At 43.8% G+C, this 17,991-nt stretch overlaps 1 protein-coding gene across 1 annotated transcript in view; it reads left to right on the top strand.

The window, feature by feature from the left end:
* ST8SIA4 (ST8 alpha-N-acetyl-neuraminide alpha-2,8-sialyltransferase 4) overlaps positions 1–17,991 on the top strand; it is a 135,413-nt gene that overhangs the window by 2,390 nt on the left and 115,032 nt on the right. The window contains exon 2 of the mRNA XM_019517209.1: positions 5,757–5,888. Within this exon, the coding sequence (XP_019372754.1) occupies positions 5,757–5,888 (132 nt within the window). The remainder of the gene's footprint in view (positions 1–5,756; positions 5,889–17,991) is intronic.

Genomic DNA, 17,991 nt, shown 5'->3' with positions numbered 1-17,991 from the left:
CCCTCTTTTTTTTTTTTTTTTTTTTTTCCCCCCCCCCCCCAGTCTATTCTCCTCCACTAGCAAGAAAGGCAGCCTTTGTGCTTAATCGGCTCAGTCATGATCCTTGTTTCCCCCCCCCCTCCTTTATTGCTCAGCTATAACTCCCTCCTCCGCCCCTTGTCAACCTCAAACTCCCTCGATACATGGTCAAGTCCATCACCTTTTTTGCCATGAATACTGAATCAGCTTAGGGGAGGGTCAGGCAATGATGCAGTGCTCCTATTTGCTGTCCCAAGTTGCCCTGCTTCCCCCCAAGTTTATTAGACATGTGGTGCGTATACGGGGGAGATGGGCAAAGGTAAAATGTCTCAGTTAGACATGCACAAAAAGAAAAAAATAGGTTTAAGTCCTAGTAGGCTAGCGAAGGTGAAAGAGATGTTAAGTTTCCTTTTTGGGCACAGGTGACAAAAAGTTTTTTATTTTATTTTTTTAAAGAACCCCAGAGCCAAAAAGTGCAATGTGAACAATGCCAGCTTTGGTGCCATTCTGTTATATTTTGTGCACGGGCAACGTGTAGGGGGTGCACGTGGGTGCACATGCACCCCCTGAGCATGGCAGTGCACCCCCTACAAAAAGGTGCTGCCAACACTGTCAGCAGAGTCTGTGGGCTATCATTGCTCGCCGTCACGGTCCCACTGCTGCTGTGCCCCCTCAGCTGCCAGGGGTACGCACAGTTCATGATTTTGTGGGTGCACATGTGCACCTATTGCAAGTATAGCCTCTGGGTGCCTAGGGTATATAGGAGCTCACAGGCACCTTGCGCGCTTGGCATCTAGATGTGGGTATTAGAATCAAAGAATCATAGAAAACAAGGGTTGGAAGGGACCTCAGGAGGTCATCTAGTCCAACCCCCTGCTCAAAGCAGGACCATCCCCAGCTAGATCATCCCAGCCAGGGATTTGTCAAGCTGGGCCTTAAAAACCTCCAAAGCTGGAGATTTCACCACCTCTCTGAGTAACCTGTTCCAGTGCTTCACCACCCAGGTGATATTGGGGAGGAGGCTGCTTTCTAGACTCCCTTACCCCCTTCCCCACCAAGTTCACACAGCAGTAATTTGCACACAGGCTGCATAGAGTCCCACAAACTGCTCTCTGCCCTTTTCAGACATGTATGATCAGTCTGAGCCCAGCCAGCAGGATACTCAAATCAGTCTTGCTCTCATGTTGCCTTTAAAGGGGCTTGCTTTCAGGCTGCCCACTGCTGGCATGGCTAACACTGCCATGAAGACTGAATCAACTTAGGGGAGGGTCAGGCAATGATGCAGTGTTCCTGTTTGCTGTCCCAAGTTTTCTGCCAGGAATCTGTGGACCACAAATGAGTTTATGGCCTACTAGCTGGGGAAGCTCACTAGAAAAGGACATGACAACCTGTGGGGAGACTTGTGGTACCAGATCAACTCTGGGAGAAGGGGGGCATCAGTAGAGTCCATCTGAAAGGAGCAGAGGGACCTGAAAAGCTGGGCAAGGTTGCACCTGCTTTTGGAAAGGCAGGCTATGATGGTGATTTTTGACTAGCAGGATGTTATTAGATATACAGTGCCCTAACTAGATATAGCAGTCTCTATCCTCACCATATTAGAGGCCAGAAGTGTTCATGGGGTTAACACCTTGATGAGGGGAATTGGGAAGTGAAGTGGTCTGCTGCCTCAGTTTTCTTCCAAGGTATGAAGCACCATGTGGTGCACCCTCACAGACCATCCCATAGAGAAGCACAGCCTTGTACATGTCCCCTCCATGTCCACCCTGCTCTAAAGCCATCTCTGTCCTATGCACACCTTTTATTGGCCTCGGGTGCAGAGAGGCTGATGAGGCATTCAGGAGCTTCAGCTACACTAGAGGCAAAGTCTCTGAGCACAGCTATTATGTAGAGCACTAGAGGTAGGACTGTGTCTTGGAGACACACAACTGTTTCACACAGCTATACTGTAAACGCCTGTGTACGCGTTCCCTAAATAGGGAGAGATTTGTGGAAATAGAATCTAAACTGCTAGTTTAATTGTTTTAGTCAAATTGTGGCTAAATTAGCTAATAGGATTCCACCTGTATGTTTCATTTAGCACTTAGTCGTGTTTTTACAGGATGTGTTCGATGGAGAAATCTCAAGCATTTATATATGTTACAAAGTTTATATATGTTACACATTTTATTCTATTTTAAATATGAAACCAAAGTATGCTTTAAAATTAAGGCAAAGAAAATAAAAGAGCATTATTCATCATTTTGTGTTCTTTCAACAGAACAGAAGAAATAATTGTTAGTGTAACTCCAACAGGCTGAAGTCTGAAACCCCCTGTTCAAAATAAGTAGCACCTTATTGCACAAGAAGTTCCTCTGAGTGAAGCTCCACTCTATATGCACAAGTCTCAAGATCTGAATGTTAATTCTACCTGTAAAAGTCAGGGATACAAAATGCACTACTCTGCCCTCAGAAGTTTCCCTTCTCTGCCAAAAATTGAAAATTACTTTGAAAATAACATTACAGAGTTGTTAAAGCAAAGCCAGTTTTTCATTGTGTGATATTGTCAGTCTTGCTATGTGCTGCCAAAATACTGGCAATAGAGAGATGATGACATAGATGGCCCACTAGTATATGCTAGTGTCTCTCCTTGTGAAACTCAAACGTTCTAGAATATGTTATTGTACAGGAGCTGCACAAGGCTTATGGCTAAGTGTGTAGTATTATAAAGCACTCAAATATCTTAGATCTATATAATTTAATGGCAAAATTTTACAAGTCAATAATTATATAAGCTTGCGATGTTTTATCTGCTAGACCATAATGTCTACTTAAAGCAGAGCTTTAAAGGTTAATTGAGTAATGAAATACATAACTTTTAGCATATGATGCGTGAAGTTTCATAAATTGCATTATCGTCTATTGAGTAGAAAATTTGGTTATTAACGTTCTAATGCACATGTTTACATTTAATGGATTGCATTAACTCAAAGTTACAACTCCAATTGACTAATGATCCTTTTCTCCCCTAGACTACTGGTTCATTGAGGTTAATGAATGCTGTGTGTGGACTGAGAGTTGAGTATGTCCCTAAAGTAAGGGGATTCACACTCAAGGTTGCCGCTGCCATAGAGTGGCCTTTAGGTGTGCAGCAGTTTTGCACAGGTCTGAGGGTTAGGCAGTAGTCTAGATTGGTTATCTCACCTTATCTAACTATTGATACAAGGCAGACTCTCCTGATGTAAATTTATCTCCTTATTTGTTAGTGTATTTAATAACATTTTAAGCTGAAGTAAAGAATACATAATAGGAGGAACACACATCAATTTATAACATTCTTTTGCAATTGTAGAAGAGCTATAATGCAGAACATTTAGGACTTACTTTCAGTACCTGAAAGCATGATTTAACATTATGGTACCACACCATATATGCAGTTCACTACTGAGGTAGAGTACATTGTAAAGGCTCAAGACAGCCACATTTCACATGGTAAAGCAGTTTTAGGTACAAACAACATAATGAATTGCTAAATTCTGCAACCTAGGATGTGAAAATACCTAATGAATTACTCTTAACTCAACATAAACAAAAATCATTTCCAGTTTGTTTTTATATTAGGTACTTAGCTTGACAGATTTAGTTAATTTTCTTTTAGAAGTACGTACTGTATCTTGTTGCATGACAGATAACGTACAGTATTTACCACTGTTCTAGAGCAGTTTTATTGCATATACAATACAAATAAAATAGTTTGTAAATGGATTCTGATTATCAAACATGAGAGTGTAGAGACTTGTGCGACTCTCTGAGTTAGAATAACTAGGATCATTTGCAAAAAGGTGTGAGAGCTGTCAACTTCCGGAAGTCTAACATCTGAGTCAGTACTCGTTATCAGAACATGAAGGCAAGGGTGTATTGCACTGCTGGAGGCATTGATTTTTGGATGGGTTATAAAATATCATCTGACCATTTATGGAATGTTTAAACCATAACACTCTGCAAATGCTAGCCAGTTGTCAGTTTAGGTAATTACATTTGGCCTAATCAAAGTCCCACTGCAGTTTAAATTGGAAGATGTGCTTTTCTTCATTTTGGCTTAATCCACTGCATAATGTTCTATGTACATAGCTCTTTATTACTTGTATCACCTCAGTTCTAGGCACGGTCATCAAAGAGTCTCTTGTACAAACCCAGAAGAAAAGATGGGAACTTTCCCCAAAGAGTTTGCAATCTTACAGCTGGCATGCTCAGTCTCCTTAATTTGAGACCTGACTTGCATTGAGAAGCTCCACAGAGCATTTACGTATTCTTATTTCTGTGATGGCTGTGCATTCTCAGTAGGCTAAAGGATTCCTATATGTAGTTTGTTAAGTGATTTTTAAATTCTGTAAGATGGCAGGCACTTGATCATGGGAATATATTATAGGCAGTTATTTTGATTCACTGATGAATCAAAGAACTCTAGTTGAACTTACAGAGCTACATTTTGCAATTATGCATAGCTCAGGTGGTATCTGTGTGGTTTTATAGATCTACACAAATGCAGACTTTAGACTCAATATAATTTGTGAAGGGCAGATCCCAGTAGGACCCTCAGGGGTAGGGGGGAACTCCCAGAGCTGCTCCTGCCCCACTCCAGCCAGGCTACATGGGGAGCTGGGCTCAGCTGGCAGTGGTGGTTACAGTTGATGGGCAGCTCCTCTCTGCCCCATTACCTTAGGTGTTTCCCCACCAGCCTGAGAGCAGATGCAGGGACAGAGGAACCCCCTTGCTGCTTCTTCTGGCCCCAGTCAAGCCTGACTCCTTGCACAGTTGCTCCCTGCAGCCCCCTCTGGAGCCAGGTAGGAGTGGTGGGGAGAGCAGTGGCAGTGGACATACCTCCCTATGACAGAGATATAATTAGAGAAGGTGAGCAAGACAATGAGGTGTGCAGGACAAGGGGAGGTGCACAAGGTAAGCAGGACAAGGAGAGGTGTTGAGTATTGCTGAGCGTAGACAGGAAGTGGGGAGGGGCTGCTGAAAGCTGGGAGGGGGATGTGATTCTTACCTGTTTTCAGCACTTAAAAGAAGTCCCTGGCTGCTGCTCTCATGGCATGGTCTACCTGCCCTGGTGTGAGGGGGGGAGGCCAGAAGTGGAGGTGTGCAGCCACCCTGCAGAGGTGGTAACTACTCCCACACCCTTCTTTTAAAATCCTGGATCCACCTGTGAACGTGCCTTATATTCTATTACAATTTTTAACTCTCCAATTACAATTTTATGATTGTGTGGTCATTATTCTTATTATGTCTGTTTCCTTAAGCATTCAGCAATCATCAGCCAACACTTAGTGCTCAGGGATTTCTTTTGAGTAAAGACCATATCCCACTTGTTTATAAGATAAGATCACTGATTGAGTTGGTTTAGCTTTACATCTTCTAAAATTTTACAGGCTCTGTGTTTCTTAGAAATCAAGTTTTAAGTTAGCGTGGGCACATTATCACATTCATTCCATTCAGTATGAGAGTTCCTCATGTTTCAGTAGCTCAAAAAACAGACGTGGAGGATTGGGAGCACCAAATTTATGATCCATCTCTTATTAGATGCAGGAAAATGAATATCAAGTGCCATGCTTCTTTTAAATGTAATCTATTTTATTGAACAAATACTGAGTGGAAATGAGAGAGATTCTTGCTGCTTTTTTCATGTATGTAAAGAAAATGTCATTGATATTTGTGATGTAGCACCTGGCTTATTATGTCTTTCCTGTATTGCATTTCAGAGACGGTTATATGAGTTTGAGTAGATCGATGATCAATAGCTCTGATAAAATAATTCGAAAGGGCAGCTCTTCAATCTTTCATCATTCTGTGGAAGGTTGGAAAATCAATTCTTCTTTGGTACTGGCGATAAGGTGAGTACCTTAAATAACACAGTTCATTTCATATTACTATTGCCTATAATTCTTTGGGTCTAGGAAACTTATCTAAGACACTTGATTTACTGTTTAAAGGTGGATGTGCTACTTCTGTTTAATATTGCATCCTGAATGACCTCGAACCCAGGAAGGATCATTCTTCCCTCTTTAAATAATGTGAGCCTTGAATATCTGTGACTGCTTTAGGCAAACAACTATAGAGGTAGTTTATGAAGCTTCCTTTTTTTCCATTAAGTTACTTGTTGCCAGAATGTGTCTGGGATGCAAGTGGTCACAAACTGGACTAAGTGGAAGTGTGATGATCGTGGTGCCTCTTTGTGATTATAGCAGGGCTCTTCACACCTTGAGTCTAAGCCCAAGGACTAAGGCATACTGTTACATGTTACCTTTCCAATGTGTTAAATGCTGTTAAGATGGGCATGCCCATATGTTAATGCAGGAAAAGATAAGCTAAGTGGGCTCTGAGCATCTCAGAGTTACACCTCCTCTTCTGAGGATAATCTCCAGTTTGTTAGGCAGCTTATGTTAGAGTAACATTAGTCTCCTCCATGGGGCCAATACAAACTGGAAGCAGTTCTCCAGCATCCCAGGATGCACTGCTTCCAGCCATCCCTCAACCATTTATCCTCAGAGCTCTAAGTCTCCCAGAATGACAGCGCCAGGGAGAGCCAAGAGCTGCAGGGAGCCTGGAGCTGGGAATGATCCTTGGCAACTGGGTTGAGCCATGGGGTTGGGGGGGTAACCCCCTAGGGTGGAGGGTGAGCCATGAAGACCAGAGGGGGAAGATGGCTGGGAGCTGCTGGATACCTAGAGAAAGGGGAAGCTTGGCAGCTCCTAGCCACACCTCTGCTTGCCAGCCCTATAGCAGCAACTCAGAAAATTTCACTTCAAAGTGGGTATTAACTCTTAACATGCGACTGTTCACAGCATGTGCTAACTCTGAACACTGTGTAGAGTTTCAAATGTGAATTATAATGTCTAACCACAACATATGGAGGAGAAGAGCAGGGGACCATGAGTCTACTACTTACTCTATGTGTCAAACAATAAGCTACTTGTCACAGAGTAGGAAATATGTGGGTGATTGTGGGGTATGGAGCTATATACCGTGAAATTCTTCATCTTCACCAGGAAATATGTAGCTGAAGTGTGATTTCTGAGCTTCTGTACTGCCATACTTGGGGCAATGAGCAAGAATTCAGCCTGGTCTTCCTGAAACCTGTATTCTGAACACCTCATTCAGGCAAAGGTAGCTTGCCTAAATATTTGGTAAAGACTGGTTAATTTGTTATATCTGAAATTTTTAAAACAAAGAGAAGCTATTAATAGCACAATGGTAATTAGCACATGCAAAGTTAAAGTCAAAGGAATCTGTAGGATACTTACCATGCTTGAGATTTCAAAAAGGTTGTACTATTTTTGACCTCAACATCTTACCACTGCAGGAATTGCTGAACTGTGGTTTTGATGACTTACATTTCAGAGGATTAACTGCTTTTTAAAGAAATAATATTTTTCTAATTTTCAAATTAGAAGTGTTTTCAGATTATTAACTCCGTAAAAAATAGGACTTTTTACTATCAACAAATCCTTGGTAACCTTCTGTTTTCATTTACACGAAGGTAAATCTGGGATACGTTCCACTTAATCCAGATTTACAGTGGTATTAATAAGAGCAGAGTCTGGCTCACAGTTCTGATTTTACCACCTTTAAGTGAATTAGGGAAGTGAAAGGTTAAATGATTCAACGATAAGTATATTTGTCCCAGGAATGCATTACCAATTAACGTTTAATGCAGGGCACAGTCCAGCAGGGAGGAAAGTAGCAGGGCAAGCAGGGAAAAGAGAGGAGAAGGGGGCCAGGGGAAGAGTGGGAGGGAGGACTGTAGTTCCCATAGCTTGTTTACCCCCTCCCTCCCGGTGTGCTAGTGGCTGCAGCGGGCTGGGAAAGCTTCTTACCTGCTACTGGCACCCGTGGCTTCATGTGGGGTGTGCTGCCTGGTGGGGCTTGCCACTGCCTCTTCCTCCCCTCTGCCAAAGGCCCTGTGGAGCAGCTCCCAGCAGCAACTGTGTCCAAGTGAGTCTGTGCATGGCCCCTGGCTTCCTGTGCTGCTCCAGCAGGTGGCTGCAGCTCTTCCACAGCAAGAGGTGAAGTAGAGCAGGCTGTGTCCCGCCTTTCCATTTTGAAAAGGTGGTCACCCTTGTGTTATCAGTTAAGCATTTAACTGATACAATCAGGGCAGGTTAAACAGATAATTTTTGTAAATGATATATTCATCCCTAATGTGAGTTGAGTAATATATTCATCTACATGTAGTCCCAGTGAAGCATTTGGGGTTACTGACAGGGTAAAGTACTGTGCAATATAACTAAGAGTGACAAAGCGTGCCTCTTATTCCTGCTACTACTGTAGGACCTATACTACTCACGTAGCACCATTAAGTAAAAGTTAAAATCTGTTCTCTGTAGCAGAGCAGTTAATGGATCTTGCCAAGCTTCTGAAGGCCTCCCATAGCTGACCCAGTTTAACTGAGTCATTTGGGCTGGGGAAACAAAGAAGGTTGGACATAATGCAGCTATACAGTTCTCTTGTGCACCTTTAGCAGACTAGCCCAATACAAAGACATTTGCTTTTGAATTCTGCTCTCAATGGGCACATCTCCACATGCATTAATGTGCTATAGTTACTGTGCATGACTTTGATAATAGGTACTAAACTCAATGTGAAGTAATCGGCGCTACTGCGCAGCAGTGCCGGTGCTTGACGCTAATGCATAGTAGGCTAATTTTATTGTGCATTAGTGCAATAGCACGGCTTTTGCTGTGACATGCTAATGTGCAGTAGAATTAGTCTACTGCGCATTTAGTGTCTCATGTAGACACACCCAATGTGCAGTAGCATAAAGCAGCATAATTCCTGCATCAGTAAGATTATTTCAAGTTTTTAATGTATAGATTAATATGGATGGATTCATGTGCACTGCAGTTGATGAGCTGGCTGGAAAGAACAGCTTGGTTTTTAAACCCTAAATGCTGATTTGGCTGTTGGGGGGTGGTGGTAAAGTTTATTTTACTCATAAACTCAGAACTGAGGATGTAAAGATGTAACTCTGAAGTACCTGTTTTGTGGCTTTTCAGAATACATCCACAACTGAATGCAAAGTTAAGTATTATATACAGAAATGTAGCCATTTGAAATAAACCTCTTTGGCCATACAACTCAAACTGTATGTTAATCACAGTACTGCAATAAGTATTGGACTATAGTCACAGAAAAAAGCAAAACTTGTCATGCAGCTTATATACTAATTTAGCAAGAAGCAATATGTATCACTGAGGCAAGGAGGGCAAATACTGAAGAAAGCAACAGGTATATTTTCTAGAACTTGTTACCAGATGTGTATCATAAAGGATACCTTTAATCTACCAAACATTTTAATGAAAATGTGTTATTGAATTGTGCCAGTAAGTCTTGGAAATCATAGAATAGCCTATATAAATGCAATGATTGGGGATATGTTATCCCAATAACATATGTGAAGGAGAGCACATTCCTTATAAAATGGAATAGAGAAATCTTTGCTACACTAGGATCAAGACTTGCTGTAACTTTGGGCCTATGTAAAGTTTGAAGTCATGTGACATGTTAAGGCTGTCCAAGCATGAATGAGACAACCCGTGGCAAGTCAAGAGGTCCCATTATGAAACCACATGGCACAATCCCAGAAAACAGGTTAGTACTGCTTAGCAATGCAGGGTTACTCCTAGATAAGTCAGGGGCAAAATTTTCCTATTTTGAAGTGTCTGTCTATCAATGGGCAGGCTATTCATTTCTCTTGCTTTCAAATGTATAGCCCTGCTTGTTTGTGTGCAGCTGCCATGGTGTGTTTTTGCTCCAGGTTTATGCCCTGAGCTGTCCCTGGCTCACATGTCCCTGGCTTCCCTGCGTTTGAGCAGGAGTAGCAGTGAGCATGAACAGCAAGTCATAGGAGCAGATGTTTCTTGGGATGCAACAGATGTTTTTAGCTGAATATGTCTTACGAATAAAACCTGCCATGGTGCTCATTGCAGTGGCAAGCAGGTAAGCTGGGAGTGGCATCCCTTTTTCACGAATCCTTGCCTGCTTACATGCAAGTCAGCAGCAAGGCAGAAAAGTTCAGCACGCCTTCTCCCTTGTCCCCTGGAGGTACAGCCTACTACACTTTTAGGTCCCATTACTGTTCTTCAGCTTCTACAACAGACTTACTGTATATTCTTCTTACCCAGTGCTCAGCCACATATCATTGAAAAAGATTTAGATCTTAATATTTTTACATGGTTGGAGCCATAGGGATTAACTTCAAAACATATCTAGCAATCTCCAACTGTTCTCAGGGCTACACTGTTTAGCTTTCCAAAGAACATTACATGCACTGTGTAGATCATGAAGATGATTCATGCTCTATTATTGTGACTGTTAATATAAGTAGGGTATTTGACTTGTGGTGTGAGGTTTGCCATAGCACATAATGCAAAAGAACAGATATATAATAATAAAAAAACACTAGTGCCTACTGAATAATGTATAAAAAATTGTCAGTTCTTAGGAGCAGAGAAATTATTTGTGAAACCGTTAAAGTAGAGCGCACAGGCATTTTATAAAACTTACATTCACGCATACATGACAGCTGTTGTTGTGTCTTACATCAGCTTGACACCCCCAATTAAAAATGAGGAAAAGCTTTGATAGTGAATTTTGCCTTCTGCAAGGACAGTGTGTTTCATTCTGCTTGGACTTAACTGGTAGACAGGACGCTATACTTTGTTTTTGTGCTACCCTTGGGCTTTCTTCATTACCCTAGTAGGAGAGTGATTTTCAGATTGATGGTATTCTCTACCTACTGACAACTTAATTTCAGAGCAATTAGCAGCTTCTGTGCCTGTGGAAAGGGAGTCTGCTTGGCTCCTTCAGTGTCTGAATGACTGTCAGACCCTACCAAAGGAGGAGACACAGTCACCCACTTTTATCTCCCCCCCACTACATTCTTACTACTGCATGTAGTGTAGGGGGATTAGACCAGGCCACCAGAAGGGTGGGGATAGTGTTAGTTGGGGATGGTGCAGAGCAGTTTAGGGAAACTGCTACAAGAACATTTGTGAAGTTAAATACAACAAGGTCCTCTGTTTTCATTGCTCACATTTCAGTGTAACTTTCTGCCACCTGCTTTTGACTTCAATTCAAGGCAAGCTGTGAGGGTATGGAACACAAAGAGGACACAACAACACAGTTGTGTAAAATAAAGTGTGGCTGTGCTGTGATTTGGGGGTTATAGATGGATATTTTCTGTTAAACAAGAAGGATAGGAGCCTGTGACACTAAGTGAGGGATTTGATAAGGGAGAAGCTGGCTTGCTTCTTATGAGTTTCAGATTATTATCATAACTGAATTTACAAATCAGCTTGCTGCCACAACTCATGTGGCATAGCCTACAGCACTGAAGAACAAGCAGCAAACATCATTCTGGAGCTGCTGAGGAGCCCTCCTTTACAGGTTTAGCAAATGTCCCCCTCCTCTAACCACCGTCTTGTCCATACAAAGCTCAGGCAGAGTTGTATCCCCTGTCCCTATGCTCAGAGAATCATACACCCATATGCTTTCATACACTCTGGGGAATATATTGTATTGCTTATAGCATTATGTGTGGCTTCTTGTGCATTGGCGATACCAGGAGGCATTTGTGTGGGTCTCCCTTCACAAGCCTGTACTTGAATGATTTGGTCTAGCCTTGAGTCTAAGAGATTTTCATATTAAATTTGAAATTCATTATAGACTCATTCTAATCCAACTGAAATCAATGGGAGTCACCCCTTTCTTCTTCCCACATGAGCTAGGGACAGAAGTTGCACGTAAACCAGCTTAAGTGATCAGAAACCAGTTTAAACCTGTAACAGGACAGACATTCTGTACATATAAACTGCTTTCAAAATGGCCAAAACTAGTTTTTAGATAAACCTGGCTGAATGTAGTATCAGACTTAACTTAGGTTAAACTGGTTTACGGAACTTCTGTACCAGACCCCTTCCTGGTTCAAGTTAACTTACAGTTCCCCAGCATCCCAGGATGCTTTATAGCCTGTACTTTCTGCTCCAAGGGGCAGGGTGGCCCTGCCTCTCTGCTCCTTAGCTGAGCACAGCAGCCCCAGCCAGGCTTTTCCAACATGCTTCTTGAGTGGAGGGGGTAGGAGCATGGGGCATGGGCAGCTGCAAGCCCTGGGCTGGCACACTGAGGTGTAGGGAAGGGAGCAGTGGTTTAAACCCCCTCTCCCTCCCCCCACTTCAGTGTGCCAGCCCAGAGCTACTTCACCTCTGCTAGGCAGAACCCAGCTGGGGTCCCCTCCCTCCTCTCTGCCTCAGCATGCTGGCTTGCCCAGGCCATCCCACCTCAGCTACAGCAGGGAGGCAGGGAAAAGTCTGGAGGGCTTCTCTACCAGCTTCCCTCCAGCCTTCCAGTCACTGCTAAATGGAAGGGAAGGCTTGCTTTAGTGCCCCCCCCACAGCTTCTAGCCTGAGCAACTATGGCTGCATTTCCATAATGAAAAGTGAATGTCTGTTCACTTGCTTCTTGGTTCAGTCTATGCAGTTTAGACCAGTTGTCACCAACCAGTGGATCCCAATCCACCAGCAGAATTCAGAGCCTCTTGGATTCGATCCAAGCCTGGGGTTGGGGCCTGAATGCCCGTGTACATTCACATGCATGCCCCATCCCAGCAGATCAGTTTATGGGGTGGGGAAGGGGCAGGGTCTAGATCGAGCTCCATGTGGTGAGGGACAGTGCTGCAGAGGCAGGAGCAGGGGTAAGTTGACTCGGGTGGGACTTACCTGCTGGGGAGGTACACCCCCACATAATTTTTTCTCCCTTTGCCTTGGTCTGTTCCCCCTTCCCTCCCCACAGACTTACCTGCTGGGTGGAGGGGAGAGGGGGGTGGTGGCAGCACACGGTAGTTCTTGGGTTGCTTTTAAATGCCAAGGTGATCTCCTGCTTTAAAACGTTGGAGACCACTGTTTTAACCTAAGAAGCCCCATGGCCAATGCACCATATCAGCTGCAGTCAGCCTGCCATGGGGACCCCTGGGGTGCCCTCATGAAAATAATGCATGATGGGATCTGATTTGCGATCCCACATCAGTTAAGTCTGATACTACATTTAACCAAGTTTATCACAGCCAGTTTCAAACTGGTTTATGTGCACTGAACATCTGTTCTGTTACAGATTTAAACCAGTTTCTGATCACTTCAACCAGTTAATGTATAATGTCTGTCCCTAGCCTTAAAGTGTAAGCTCCTCAGTGCAGGTACTTGTAGTATGTGCTTTCTTTGGTGTGAGTAACACATAGGCAGGTCCAGTAAAATAATATATATATAAATTGATTGGATTGTATGTACTCAGTAACCTTGCTTTATTGCAGAATATAAGACTTATCGAAAGTCAGAAATGATGTGCCAACTGTATTGAACAATTCTTTAACATTTTTCAGAAGGAGTAGTTAGAAATGTCTGGCGCTTGTTAATTACTTTTATCTCTTCAGAGGTTTTTAAAAAAAATGAATTCTATATAAAGCACATACAACTATTAAAATAGGACTAACCCCCCCAAAATCAAAAGGCTTGTGTTTACATAGAGATTAGAAAGTTTATTTTTGTATCCTACTTAGAAACATATTTTAAACTATTATCACAATGATCAGTGCAATACTTAAAAATTCAAAATCTTATTTACAAGCTTGCCTTGAAGGCAAATACAAATACCTGCAGATATTCACAACAATTAGCATTTGTCTTTCAGTACTCAACTATCCCTTTGAGAAATTAAATGTGAATTCCTGTTTTTCTTAGCATGCAGAAAATTTACTCTGATCACTCAATATGCAAATTCAAAGGCATACAGTACATAAAGCCATCATTAGAACTAGTCAGTGCTGGTTAGGCCTCATTTGGAGTACTTAAATTGTGGTACCCAAAAATAGACAAAGAAGGAAGTAGAGAAACTGAAGAGGGTCCAGAGTTCAGTGACAAAGGTGATAAAATGGTTGGAAAGGAGGTTGTTTGAAGAAAGGAGCTAAGAAACAGGAACTAGATATGTTTCATTGGGAGGAAAGGAGATTAAGGGGAGCTGAATGATTGAAAAGTTTGGCATACAGAAGAAGGAAGAACATTATTGTCCCTTGCCACTGGGGCCAGGGCATGACAGTGGGCTTAAAAATCTCAGGGGAAAAAAGTTTGCAACTGTAAAAACAATAGAAAAGTAGAACAAACTGCCTAGGGAAGTTGTGGAATACCCTCTAGTGAGGTGTTCTTCTTTCTATAAGAGTTGAATCCTATATCTGTGCAGGGAATAATGAATCCTATATCTGAACTGGGGATTGAACTATAGAATCATTCAAGACCCTTTTAAACATAGACAATGCCCCCCTCCCTCTGCCCCTCCCCAACCTACTTGTGCCTCTCACTCCCCCCAACGGCCTTCCTGGTGCCTCTTGTTCCCTACCCACAGCCCCTGCTCCCCCATCCATGCAGAATAAAGCCCCCAGGTGCCAGGGCTATGGACCCAGGTCTGCAGCCCCCTGCCCTGCTCCCCCTGCTGCAGGTGGGGAGGGTGCTGGCTCCCCACCACTCCACATACTTCTGAGGGTGGTGGGGAGGACCTGCACCCCCCCAGATCTGTGTGTGGGGCAGGTGCAGGTGCAGGCACAGGCTCCCATCCTGCTTCCCTGCCCTACGTCCTCCACATCCTGGAGGGCATGACCTGGCATGGCAGGGACGAGCAAAGCCATGTGGAGAAACTGCTTATCACTCCAAGATTCCCGCTGCCCTGGTGACATGCCTCGTGCGCATGCCGCTGCTCTGAGGGGTGCAACCCCACACCACTGTCCTCAATGCCGCCCTGCGTGCAGGAGGCAAATCGCCAGGGCAGCACAGAGCTCACAGCAGTGAGCAGCTTCTCCATGCAGCCCTGGTCTTCCCTGCTGTGCTGGGCCATGCCTGCTGGGCCGCAGAGACCCCGGGGAAGGGAAGTAGGGTGGCAGGGCACAGTGCAGAAGCTGCACGCCACTTTGGGCTCCTGCCCTGCTTCCCTTCCCTGGGGCCTCCACAGCCTGGCAGGTGCAACCCGGCACAGCAGGAAGCAGCGAAGCTATGCAGAGAAGCTGCTCATTGCTGCAAGCTCCATGCTGTCCTGGTGACATGCCTGATGTGTGCAGAGCTGAAGTGAAGCCAGCAGTGCAGCATTATGCCCCTCAAAGCAGCGGTATGTGCAGGGAATACATTGCCAGGGCAGTGGGGAGCTCACAGTGGCAAGCAGCTTCTCCGCTCAGCTTCATTTTTCCTTACTGTGCTGGGTTGTGCTCACCAGACTGCAGAGGCCCCGGGGAAGGAGTGCAGGAGTCCACACCTGCAGCCTGCGCCTCCCCCACACACAGATCTGGGAGGGGGTCCCTTCTGCCCCCCCAGGACTGTGTGTGGCAGCGGGGAGCCAGCCCCCCCCCCAGACAAGCCACCCATGGCCTTGTCCTGCTTCCTGCTGGGGCCCTGCAGTTGTGCATTGCAGCTCTGGGGTCTAAGCCCCAAGCACTGCCTGGCTGGGAAGCAGCCCCAGCCCTGAGCAGCTCCCTCCCTCCCTCCCTACAGGGGCCTCAATCCCCGTCTTCCCCCTCCCCCCTCCACTCAGCCTGTTCTGCAGGCTGCTTGGGGTCATGTGCATGATCATGTGCATGTTCATGCAGGTGGTGCCCCCCTCTCACTGCCTTCCTCCTTCTCTCTCCCAGCTCCCTGCAAGCTAGAACTCTGCCAGCCTGCAGGGAGCTCGTTGTAAAATGCACACTCTGTGGGTTTCTCTGCTAAAACGAGAAATCTGCCTTTGCCTACAGTTAAAGGTAAAATCTACATTTACTCCGTTTTTCTGCGGGAAATGGAAAACCCGGATCCCTGCTGATTATTATCAACTGTTTGTGTTTGTTTTGATACTAAAGGGAGCCAGAGACATACAAAGCGCTTTTCCTTTCAGGTTTCTTACTGCATTCTCAGTATAAATAAAAAAAAAAAAAGGAACTGGGCAATAACAGAAAACCACATTTTCCCCTTTACGACATGAAACTTGTACTGACTTCACTGGACTCTGAGAGTAGAAATTGTCCCAAAATGCTCTGTTAATCTGTTGAGGCACATTGAAAATTATCAGGAAAAAAACCTCTTCAAGGAAAACACCCTTTATTTCATAACAAATCTGCTTTAACTGATTTTTTTTTTTCTTTCTAGCTAGTATACATCTAATTAATAGTTTCTGTTAGCAGTTCAGTAAGACTTGGGTGACTGTTTTTGACAGTACAAAGCGTCTTAACATCAGTGTAAAAACTTTCGCACTGCCATGTTTGTTGCAAACACTACAATGTTTAGTGCAGTAGTCTGGCTTCATAGACAGCTATGTTAGGTAAAGTCACGTGGTGAATTGGTAGTTTCAGGGCCTTGTTACACATTACACTGTGAACCACACACGTGTTGTTTGGCTTAGTGCTAGTTTAAACTAAACCTTTTATTTGAGCAGCACATCGGTGGGGAGTGGCCACACATTAATGGAAAAGATGCTGAGTTATGTGGATCAAGAGATAATTTTGCCCTGGAGTGGCATAACTTGAGCCACATAAGAGGTCCTTTAAGCTACTTAAAGATATCAATGTGCAGGCTATCCAGGGGTTAAAAGCTCCAGAGCCACCTAAAATTTAATGTGTAGTGATGCTTTCAGTCAGTAAAACTACAAGATAATACTTGACATCATCTGGAAACCAGGGCTTCCAATACTAGCCATGCTACAGATGTGAATCAGCCCTCAAGTACATGAAATATGGGGATGTAGTCAGCATAGCTGTTACTGACACATTAAACAGCTCCATTTTTATGAAGAATCTTTCACTTGAGTAGACACTATTTTAGAGCAGTGATGATCAAAGTTTTGGCCCTTGGGCCAGATGAATAGCAGAGAGCCAATCTGTGGGCTGCATTGGGCCCTGCATCCCTCACCTCCATGTCAGGATTAAGCCCTGAGGCCCTATGCTCCTCTACCTGGTTGTGGCTTGATCCAAGCTGGGTAGGAGTGTCACAGGGCCCCAGAGCAGGGAGTAGGCAGAAGAGGCATAAGGCCCTGGAGCCTGATCCTGGGTTACAGTTAGTTAGTACAAATTGAATAAATTCACTTGATCTGAGCCTTCAAGAGGCTGAGAAGTGATAAGATACTACCTCATTACCTCAAAGAAAAAACACATTTATGACTTTCTGGCAGTGGCATTGCTAAAAATTACATGTGGTTCATCAAGCAACCTGGAGTTGTACCCATGTTTCAGAATGTGGACTTCTAACTTCATAGATTTCATGTGAACTTCTGATTTCACTAAGAAAAAAATTTCTGACAAGTGATCATAACAGCAGTACTTCTGACTGTCTTAAACATGTGACTGACTGTTTGCCTACCTGTAAGGCAGCTGGCTTGTTTTCTTTTCTAAAAGAGGCACTGTGCCCCACCCAACCCTAGCAGTTGGAATTAAGTTCAGAGACCTGTGTAAGGGTCACTGAACCCTTCCCAGCTAGATTTGAGAATTATGCATGGCTGGTCTCAGGGCCCTTAAATGGACCCATTAAGTTACAGAGGTAGAGCATTTTGTAAATAGCAAATTATCCTTAATTAAATTATTCTGTACATATGCACATAGCCCAAATAACTCCATTCATGATCATTCAAAGGCTCTTAAAACTGTTTTGTGCAGGACTAACAGAGGTTCCCTGTCACAAATCATTACTGCATTGAAATGCACTTTGCATTAGTCATTACTAATGTCAGGGTTCACCAACATTGTCTGTCTGTCTCTCTAAACAGCTGATCATACTTATATGTGAGTTTTTAGTACCCAAGTTCCATATTGTACTTATTATCTCACCACCTTTGTGAGATATTTAAGCGGCATTATTCCCAAAACATGATTTCAATTACATTTGTTTTAGTTGGAAATTACATTTGTGTTCATAGATTTCATAGACATTAGGGCTGGAAGGGACC

This window comes from Gavialis gangeticus, unplaced genomic scaffold (assembly GCF_001723915.1).
Source record: "Gavialis gangeticus isolate Ggan-Ray unplaced genomic scaffold, GavGan_comp1, whole genome shotgun sequence".
NCBI classification, from domain to species: domain Eukaryota; kingdom Metazoa; phylum Chordata; order Crocodylia; family Gavialidae; genus Gavialis; species Gavialis gangeticus.
Note: the sequence above shows the minus strand (reverse complement) of the source record. Positions and strands in the feature narration are given on the sequence as shown.